We start from the raw sequence: 11039 nt of genomic DNA on the forward strand, positions 1-11039 counted from the left end.
GAGGGTTCCGTACAAATCCTGTATAGATAAAAAGCGAGTCTCGCGCTAACCGCAACTTTCCACATAGATAGGTTTTGACTGCCATTGTGGGATCGATAGCAAAGATCAGATATAGTTATGGGAACTCCTTTACAATTTATAACGTAACCTTGTGTTGGAGCTTATTTTATTTTAGGTGATGAGAATTCAGTACTAATGGGATCTTTTATTTTTGAGGGATTAATCACCTGCATTTTACAAACAAATCCAACTTCAAACATATAAAAAAGCAACAAGAAAACAAAAGCAAGAAAGAAATTAAAAAGATGTTAGGTGCATCGGTCTAGAAGTCGGTGTCTAGAGGATGCATCTATATTTATTTTACCACCGAGATCTAGACCGATGCATATAAACAGTTTTCTTGTTGTTTTAGAAGTTGTTTTTTTTGTAAAAAGTTTTTATTTTTATAACTTTTGTGAAAAGTTCTCGTCAATACGAATAATATAAGCCCAAACACGACGTAACTAAAACATACTGTTGAGGAGTTCTCTCGACTTTCTCACGTCTCCATCATCAGGTAAGCTCTAAACCTTCACTGTTTGACAGTATCACCAGACATACATCTGAGAATCAAGTTTTAATCCTATGCATGCCTACAATTTCTGATAGTTGCCCTCGATTTCTCGGGATTTCCATCATCAGATCCTGACCTGATGACAATGGAAATAAACGGCGAGTATACTCTTTTACTACAAAGAAATGATTTCTTAAATCCGTCAAACTTGGTCGTTTAAATTCCCCATTGAAATGAGGAAAATATTTGATTTGATTTGATAATATTTTAATATATTATGTAACTTCAAATTTATCATTTTCGCAATTTTTCCTTTATCTGTACTATATAACGTTGCTTCTTGCCGAATTTCAAGATTCTGAGTTCACGGGAAGTACCTTGTAGGTTTTGATTCCCTAGCGTGTGACGGAAATTCGTCTAAGGTGTCGGTATAACTGCTGTATCTTTTGATCGCGTTAACTTAGATGTTTGATTTTTTTACTGCCTAAAGGGACAATAGACCTAGGTATTTGGTATAAATTTCAATTTGATACCTTTATTCGTTCGTGAGAAATAAGGTAGTAAGTTTAATTTTATTAAAATATTTTTTTTTACATTATATAACTAAAAAAATGAGATTTTCGTAATTTTTCCTATATTTGCATTATATGACAATGCTTCATGCCAAATTTCAAGACTCTGAGTTTACGGGAAGTATCCTGTAGGTTTTGATTCCTTTGCGAGTGTCGAAAATTTGTTGAAAATATCGACATAATCGGCTGTATCTTTTGATTGGCTTGGCTTAGAAGTTTGATATTTTCACAGCTTAAAGGGACAATAGACCTGAGTACTTCATGTGAATTTCAGCTTGATACGTCCACGCGTTCTTGAGATAAAGGGTCTTGACAGACAGACAGACAGACAGACAGACAGACAGACAGACAGACAGACGGACAACAAAGTGATCCTATAAGGGTTCCGTTTTTCCTTTTGAGGTCCGGAACCCTAAAAACGAATTATACTATTAAATTCTATGATTTCTTTCCTTTTTTATGACATATAATTCATCTTTGTCGGTTTTGGCCGAGTCTTGTAGGGAATCTTGGCATTCTCCTTTGTTATACTTTTCAAATCAATGTTTACCTTCTCTTTCTAAAAAATACAAAGAAAAAATTTAGGAATTTTATATTAGTACAAAAAAATAAATAAATAGGTTAGTATAATATTTTAATTTTTTTTTAACGACGCCAAAAATCATTAAATGACCCCTCCCGCTGTGGGTTAGCAGCGGTGAGGGAGTGTCAGACTCTTACTGACTAAAAACCGTCGTGTTCCGTCGTAGGCCTTTTATGTACCAGGGCCGCGGTAACGCGCGCGAACAATCCCGCAGCCCCGGTAGACCTTGGCCCCGCTGGGATATTTGCCAGACTTAGAAGAAGGCTTTACATGATTGAAGTGGAAGTTATTTTTTTGAAAAGTTTATTTTCTTGCGTCAGTCTTGTATTAAATGCAAGAACATGATTAATGAACCAGTGTATTAGTACATGATTAGTGAAACACATGAAATACACAATTATTTATGTGTGTTCAAATTCCCTTTTTTTACAACATGAAATAGTGTATTGTTAACAATACCCAAATATACAGTGTGATTGTGATTCAATATATCGTCCGAGCCTTTTTCCCAAACTATGTTGGGGTCGGCTTCCAGTCTAACCGGATTCAGCTGAGTACCAGTGCTTTACAAGAAGCGACTGCCTATCTGACCTCCTCAACCCAGTTACCCGGGCAACCCGATACCCCTTGGTTAGACTGGTGTCAGACTTACTGGCTTCTGACTACCCGTAACGACTGCCAAGGATGTTTTTATGACAGCCGGGACCTACAGTTTAACGTGCCATCCGAAACACAGTCATTGGTGTCTAAGATATACTTAGAAAGTACATACAAACTTAGAAAAGTTGCATTGGTACTTGCCTGACCTGGAATCGAACCCGCGCCCTCATACTCGAGAGGTTGGTTCTTTGCCCACTAGGCCACCACGACTTTTTTCAGATTGTGATTCAATATACTGTGGCCAAATCGAAATATAGGAATCTGTGCTTAATTTTCGCGATTAAGACAATATAAAAAAAAATATATAAAAAATAAAATATTTCTCTTTTAAATAAAAAAGACTATGAATTTAATCATTATTATCTAAAAAATAATTAAAGTTACGAAAATGTTATATTTTCACAATACATACGCAAAAGTCAAACTTAAAAATTATATAAATATTATTTTTTAAGCAAAGATCCTCTTATTTGAATTCAATGTTATTCAAATGTTACAAAAACTTATCAAAACTTAAAACGGTGGCCTTATTAGTTAATACCTCACAAAATAGTTTCCTTTAAAAAAAAAAAAAACTTACCGCCGGCGCCACGACGCTTATATTCTCTCTTAGCTTTTCTCTCCAACGCTTCTGTAAATCAGAAGAATTAAATTAAACGTTTAATTCAAACTTCTAAACTACTGGAATGATTTAAATACAGGTAGGCACACTCATAGCTTGAGAAAGGATATACTTTTTATCAAGGTGCGCAGAGTAGCTCCCACAACGCGGGTGAAACCGCTAGCCAGTTAATTTTTTATCTGGGTGCAGTAAAAAGTTACCTCGGGAGGCAGGGCAAGCTAGCTCATAATAAGCTTTTATACATGTTTACAGGGAACCACAAAACACCGAAAAAAATATTAAAAAAAAAATGTGAAAAAAGAAAGCATTGAAAACTTAACATAAAAATCACTTAATTTTTTTTTCTCCTTATCGAGTGAGCTGCAACTGTCCGTTTGGCCTTTAACCACCTAACAAGCCCTAGTGTTAGAATTTTATTAAATGTGCAAACTATGACGCACGGATTTTTCAAAAAAAGCTGAATTTTGTCAATATAAAAAACTTTAAACAATTTTTCCATGAAAGTGAAATTGTAAATAAACAATTACCATGTGTTTCACACTTAAATAATGTTAATATTTACAAATTAGCGAATTAGCGCAATATACAAAGCCCCAAGCGAAAACTTATTTCTCACATAGACCGAAAGCCAATACATTTGTTTCGCACCACGGAGAACAAAATGACTAGCGGAGATGTCATAACGGAAAATCTCCTAAGAAAGTAGCGACAACATGCGGGGCGAGGGGGACGAGGAACGTTACTAGCTCCGCCCCTATACGCCTTCTACGGAACCCGCCCATTATTTTCAAAATAAAATAACCAATCAATCGACACCAATCTTTGACAGATTGGTTTTAATTTGAAAAGGAACCCGAACGTCTCGTTAGTTCTAGTAACTGATCAGACCTACCGTACGTTGCTTGACCTACAAGAAGGCGCCTGACCTACGTTCCTTATGGCATCTCCGCTATATTTCCTTGCTCCGTGGTTCGCACAAAGTTCTTGAAAAAAAAAAAACATATATTTGATATATTTTTTTACCTAACTCCCTAGCCCGTTTTCTAGCTAGATACTCTGGGCTGGTTTTGTCCACGCGTGGTCGCCCACGCTTACGTTTTTCCCCACTTTCCGAAGTCCGGTTATTCATCATTGCCGCTGAAAATAAATAAAAAAGAAAAAAAACATAATGAAAATCATAAAAAAGTAAAAAAAGGGGCGTCGTTCCCGGATTTTGGTGTGTTTTTAAATATATTTTGCTAAAATGTGTGTATATCTGTATAAATATACAAATTATTTTCTCAAAAATGAAATAAAAATAATAATTAACAAAAAAACTAATAACACTATTTTACTCCTCTTTAGGGATTGCTGACTATAATATGTATTCGAATAATATAACAGTTACCCGTTAACTGTATTCTCTTAAAGATTTAATTTAGATTTTTGCGTCTCACTTAATCCCTTTTCTACATACTATTAAGGCCCAAGTTCAAAGACGTAATTTTCCTCTAACCTATTTTAAAACCTATTTTTTTTTTTTTTGCAAAAATGGATGTTTCACACCACGCCATCTTAAAAAAAATAATTCACTAAACGATTGCTAACCACAAAAACATTAATATTTTCATTAAAAAATTTAATTTAATTTTTATTTTTCAATTACATTTTTTTCCCAATTTAATTTTTCATCTTACCCAAATCCCTCAGCAGTATACTATCAAAAATGCCTGGATTTTAGTCTAGGCTTTGGCCAGTGCAACCCTAAATATAAAGGTAAGTTTTTTTTTTGTTTGAAATATGTCTTCTTAATTTTTTTCCATCTTACCCCTTCGGCTGCATACACAAAAATGTCTAGATTTCAGTCTAGATATTACTACTCACCCATCTCCTTAGCCTGTTTCCTAGCCGCTAGGTTAGCTAGGTACTCGGGACTGGTCTTGTCTACTCTCGGTCTTCCACGCTTTCTTTTGACGGGCGTTGGTGGCTCGCTTGTTTCCACTGGGGAAAAGACAGAAGAATTGTATTAAGTCGTGGTGACCTTGTGGGTAAAGAACCAACCTCTCAAGTATGAGTGTGAGTTCGATTCCAGGGTAGGCAAGTGCCAATGCAACTTTTCTAAGTTTGTATGTAATTTCTAAGTATGTCTTGGACACCAATGACTGTGTTTCGGATGGGACGATAAACTGTAGGTCTCGGCTGTCATTGAACATCTTTAACAGTCGTTACGGGTAGTAAGAAGCCAAGAGGCACTGGGTTGCCCAGGTTACTGAGTTGAGGAGGTCAGACAGGCAGTCGCACGTTGTAAAACACTGGTACTCAGCTGCATCCGGTTAGACTGGAAGCCAATATAGTGTGAAAAGGCTAGGCAGATGACGAATGACGTTCGAAGACGGCGTCTGGAATATAACTCACCATAGGCAGCCGATCCCAACATAGTTGGGAAAAGGCTCGGGAGATGATGATGTAACTCACCCGTAGCGATGGTCTCCTGTCGTTGCCTCGCCGCGTACAACTCGGGAGGAACGAAGTGTGATACGGGGGAGCGGTAGTCTACGGCTAAAGGTAGACTACCAGGCACTGGAGACAAACAGGTACATGTCTTATTACAAGAATTGCGGAAAAAAGTGAGTCTAGGAAGGGTTCTTGCCGATTATTCGTCATTAAGCACGCACGGCACAGCGATGGGACGGATATCAGAGACGTCTGGTGAGAGATCAGGCGCAGGACCGACATTTACGTGCTCTAAAACCACTCAATTCTTCTTCTTATCGAATGAGATGCAGGTTTAATCACCTAGCAAGCTCTAGTGTCTGAGTCTTCTCAAATCCGTCGACGGCCTCTGACGTGGTATTATAACGACTGCTACTGAGTAGCATTCGGGGTCCACGCAATATTTTAACTATTAATTAAGATGTAACATATGCTTGTGAACTCATTCGGTCGTATCGCGCTATGAGAGTGAAGAAATAGACTGTACACCTGTGTCTGAACAAATGCTTGTATCCTGCGCAGCTGGTTGATCTCCTTAGAACAGTCACCGTGGCCGACAATCGGCTAGGAGGACATCATCATAGCTGTGTTTGGACTTATCAAGAAAGTCTTGTAGTGAACTTTAACCGTGCATTTATAAGTGTGTTCTACTAATTTTGAAAGCTACAAACCTTGATTCAACCCATATATCTCGCCATTGTGCTCAATCTTGGGTTTTTTCTCGGGCGTCTGATTCTGACTGGTCTCGCTGCCCGGGGAGTCTTCGCGTTTCAGCTGCGGCAAAGCCGAGTCCAGTTGACTTTCACAAAGTGCCATAGTTGATTTTTATATTACACTGGAACGAAAAAAAAAATGTCAAAAATGGTGGAATATGATATTTTTTGTTTCAGTTAGGCGGAAGGATTTTTTTAGGCAAAATTGGTTATGCCAGAAAGTTAAAGCACTGGTACTCAGTTGCATGTTGCGAGACTGGTAGCCGACCCCAACATACTTGAGAAAAGTTTCGGGAGATGATGATGTTTGGGAATTTAACTAATAATAACTACTAATTGTAAATTAGTTAAAATATATTAGTACTTCTTCCTTGTCCTATCTTGTGAGCTGCAGAGCTGCAAGTTTAATTACCTAACAAGCCTTAGTGTCAGAGGTATAAAGGTCGAGATTTACTACACAAAATAAACATTATAAAAAAAATCATTTTTCATACCCTAAAAAGGTCCCGTAACTACTTATCTGAACAAACTTATTTGAAAAATCGTTTTACTATTGGGAAGTTATATTTTATCAAGAACGGGAAGAAGTTAGGTACCGCGGGACGCGGGTGAAACCGCGAGAAACAGCAAAATCAAAACAAATCTCTCAAAAATTCAATGAAACTTGGTACACAGATAGAGGAAGGGTATAAGCGGGAATCTGCAATAGTCTTTTTAACCGACTTCCCAAAAAGGAGGAGGTAATTCGAATGACTATTATTTTTCAACAAAAACAGAAATAATGTATATGGCTGTCAAAAAAAAATATTAATTAATAAATCATTCACAATATTCTCTGCAATGTTTCATAATTATCATTAAGCTACAAAAAAGCTATGTAGGTCAAGGTTTTAATAACCATTCATATTCACGGTAAATCTATGGTACTTTAAAAATTACTACAAAAAACAAGTACTTCTAGTAATTTTTCATCATCTACCTAGTCTTTTCCCAACTATGTTGGGGTCGGCTTCCAGTCTAACCGGATGCAGCTGAGTACCAGTGTGCCACAAGGAGCGACTGCCTATCTGATCTCCTCAACTCAGTTACCTGAACAACATAATAGTTCTTGGTAAGACTGGTTGTCAAACTTTCTGGCTTCTGACTACCCGTAACGACTGCCAAACATGTTCAAATGACAGCCGGGACCTACCAATTTAACGTGCCATCCGAAACACGGAATGACTCGTCATGACAAGATGGTCACCCATCCACCCACTGATTGAGGAAAGTTTATTAAGTAAGTAAAGTTTACTGTTAACTGGTATTGCATTGGATATATCCTGTTCTGATAGTAAGTAAATAAACAAACAAACTGACTTTTCTCTATGTATGTATAGGAAAAAAAAAATTGTACCAAATCTTCCTAATAGGATAAGATCCTTTTCTTATTGACAACATAATAGAGTACTTGCACTTTTCGGCTACTTACAAAATCTATTGAATGAAACACAATAGGTATTGCACCCTTGTCAAACATGTGTTGAAAGAACCCCACCTGTTAAGAACAAGACTATCAGGTTTCTTTATAGAAAAAAAATGGGGTGAAACCTGACAAAAAATTGAGCTATGTTTTGTGAAAAAAAACTAGCGGTATAAGGTGGTTTTGCTCTCATCTTGAGGTGGTTGTGGCTAAGTACCAGCCGCACGGGTCGATCGATCATAAGGTTAAGCAACGCTTGGCGCGGTCACCATCTTGTCATGACGAGTTCCTCCGTGTTTCGGAAGGCAACTTAAATTGGTGGGTCCCGGCTGTCATTTGCACATCTTTGGCAGTCATTAAAATATGTACTGTTATACCTTGTCCCCAAATAAAATATAGCCTGTTTCACCTGGGGATAGCGTAGCTTCCCAGTCACAAATCTGTTAAGCAGTTTCAGGGCTTTTTTCATTTCAAAAAACTTTTTTCATCTGTTCTATTTATACTAATATTATAAAGAGGAAAACTTTGTTTGTTTGGTTGTAATGGATAAACTCAAAAACTACTGGACCAATTTTAAATATTCTTTCACCATTAGAAAGTTATATTATCTGCGAGTAACATAGGCTATATTTTATCCCGGTGCGGGCAGTAACTCCCACTGGACGCGGGTGAAACCGCGGGAAAGCGGCAAGTACTTTATAAAAATTATGAAACAGGTGGTTGGTATAAATTAATCATAGATGAACTTCTAAACTATTCAGGATCGATTCATCTTCTCTGATGTCATATCAGTCAGTTAGTAAATCTAGTCCATTTAGTTAATCTAGTTCATTTCTTTGTAAGAAACAGTGCATATTAAAAAATCTAAAAGATAGTATAAATGAGACATTTCTTTAACTAACTTCATCATAAGAAAAAAATAAAATAAACAACCTTACAAAAATAAATAAAATCCCACCCAAAACAAAAATGTGAAAGACTGCCAAGTTCGATAATATGGGAATGCTTCGCCTATAAAAGAAGTGAGATCTGAATAAGTACCAAGTTCCATACACATACCTCAGTTAAAAATAGTTACTTTTTAATGATGTTACTTGGCAAGTTTTCATACACCTTGTTATAAACCTACTAAACGCATGGATCGGTGGGATCTAAAATAACAGCTCTCTTCAGTATTTCCTTATAGAGTTATTATTAATTTTTTTCAAAAAATTTTGTTCTGTCAAAAGGTCACTGACCTCATTTAATGTTTATTATAAACAATCAGATATAAACATTACTATAACTCATATCAATAAACAATATAACTATCTATAGTATCATTTTGTGGTAGCCTAGTGGGTAAAGCACCAACCTCTCAAATATGTGTGTGTTCGATTCCAGGTCAGGCAAGTACCAATGCAACTTTTCTAAGTTTGAATGTACTTTCTAAGTATATCTTAGACACCAATGACTGTGTTTCAGATGGCACATTTAACTGTAGGTCCCAACGTCTTTGGCAGTTATTACGGGTAGTCAGAAGCCAGTAAGTCTGACAATCAGTCTTACCACAGGGTATTCGATTGCCCAGGTAACTGGGTTGAGGAGATCAGATAAGATTGGTCCTAGTAAAACACTGGTACCTACTCAGCTGCGTGTTGTTAGTCATGCCCGACATAGTTGGGATGTGTTCGATGTATGGACGCTCCTGAACAATGAATAATGTATGGTACCTACCACCTGTATGTTGTCTGTGGTCACTCGCTCTTTCTCATAGCTGTTGTTTAATGTAAGATATTGTGTGTAATTTCTAATAAGTTTAATATATATTTATAAAGTTCCATCTGCCTATTTATTTATTTCCATCAAAATGCTACACAGATAATTTTGGTAATATAGCTTTCACATCATTAGGCGGCAACTGCCACCTACCAAAAATCATCCAGCAGTTTTAGCGTGAAAGAGTAACAAACATACCAACATACAAACAAACTTTCACATCTATACTAATATTATAAAGCTGAAGAGTTTGTTTGTTTGAACACGCTAATCTCAGGAACTACTGGTCCGATTTGAACAATTCTTTCGGTGTTAGATAGCCCATTTATCGAGGAAGGCTATAGGCTACTTTTTATCCGGGTTCGTGCAGAGGTTCCCACGGGATGCGGGTGAAACCGCTGGCAGAAGCTAGTTTATAATATTAGTAAAGATATTGACCAAAACATAAAATTACTTTTTCAATAATAATATCGAACAGAGTTTTTTTCAAGGTACTAGGGTACCATTAACAATAAGAGTTGTGTTGTCAAACCTTTTTTGACAACTCCAAGTTTTAAAAATGTAAATAATGACAGGTCAGACACCTGTTAAGTGCATAGTGCAGACAGGTTTATGCTATTCAGTTCAGATAATACACATAATTGGACATAATTGTGGACTTGGGTGGTTATTTGAGGTGTTTTGGTGATATAAATTATATTCGAAGTGGGTTTTCTTGCTAATAAGTGTGTATGAGACATGACTGAATTATGTCTAAGCAACACGAAAATTAATTATAGCATATGAGTAATTTTACAATATTAATCGAGAAAAACGCGTAAGAATGTTAGTTAACGTGAATTTATCCCCACAGACTCCATGGGAATACTAATTACATGCTTATCAACAGTTCTAAAATAACTTAAGACCATTAATCTTACCATTTACATGAATACTCTATTTACACATAAAACACTTAGATAAACCACTATATTACACTTAAAACTTGCAATAAAACAATAATAATTATATTTCCACACAATATAAACTTAATAAAACAACAAAAAACGCGTAAATTGTAAAATAAAGTTCTGAAACTGTGAGCACAATCAATTTTCTTTTAGTGAACTACTCATACCGAGGCGAACGGAAATAAACGATTAAACAACGCTTTCCGAAGCTGATTTATAACGTTACTACATCTTTGTGGTGTAAGAATGCTTTTAAAAGTGATTATAAAAGTTTTTAACGTAGATTATCGAAGATATAAACAAAATTCACGGCGTATTTCATTAATCCACTAGACGTCCATTTCAGTGTCCTCAACAACGCTACTGCCCGACTAAAGAATTGAGATAGCGAGAGTATTTTTTTTGTGGCAACATTCTGCGGTAGATGGCCGAGTTGTGTTGGCTTGTTGACGTTGATCGCTTGTTCCGAATCCTACTGTGTTTTTTATATGTCATTTTATGCAATTTATACAAAGTAACGCTTAATTATTGAGTCATTTAAACTTTTGGTAATATTAAATGCTATGTTAACGCAAAATTATAAAAATGTATTCAAAATAAGCTCATCTTAATCCTGTTAAATGAAGAAGCGTTTTTGTGTGGAACATCTTTGTTTGAAAAAAATCTTTTGTATAAATGATTTAGTACATTATTT

At 36.2% G+C, this 11039-nt stretch overlaps 1 protein-coding gene across 4 annotated transcripts in view; it reads right to left on the reverse strand.

The window, feature by feature from the left end:
* LOC124644542 (zinc finger protein 37-like) overlaps window positions 1-10720 on the reverse strand; it is a 33039-nt gene extending 22319 nt beyond the window's left edge. For 2 of the 4 annotated variants that reach the window (XM_047183983.1, XM_047183981.1), the window contains exons 1-6: window positions 10316-10720; window positions 6134-6297; window positions 5445-5549; window positions 4854-4970; window positions 4014-4127; window positions 2949-2999 (exon numbers count right to left, since the gene is read on the reverse strand). In XM_047183983.1, the coding sequence (XP_047039939.1) occupies window positions 2949-2999; window positions 4014-4127; window positions 4854-4970; window positions 5445-5549; window positions 6134-6278 (532 nt within the window). In that variant the 5' untranslated portion in view covers window positions 6279-6297; window positions 10316-10720. Of the gene's footprint in view, window positions 1-2948; window positions 3000-4013; window positions 4128-4853; window positions 4971-5384; window positions 5550-6133; window positions 6298-10315 lie in introns of all 4 variants that reach the window. The other 2 variants (XM_047183982.1, XM_047183980.1) reach the window with 1 other exon arrangement.
* Window positions 10721-11039: the final 319 nt, after the last annotated feature.

Source organism: Helicoverpa zea, chromosome 30, assembly GCF_022581195.2.
Source record: "Helicoverpa zea isolate HzStark_Cry1AcR chromosome 30, ilHelZeax1.1, whole genome shotgun sequence".
NCBI classification, from domain to species: Eukaryota; Metazoa; Arthropoda; class Insecta; order Lepidoptera; family Noctuidae; genus Helicoverpa; species Helicoverpa zea.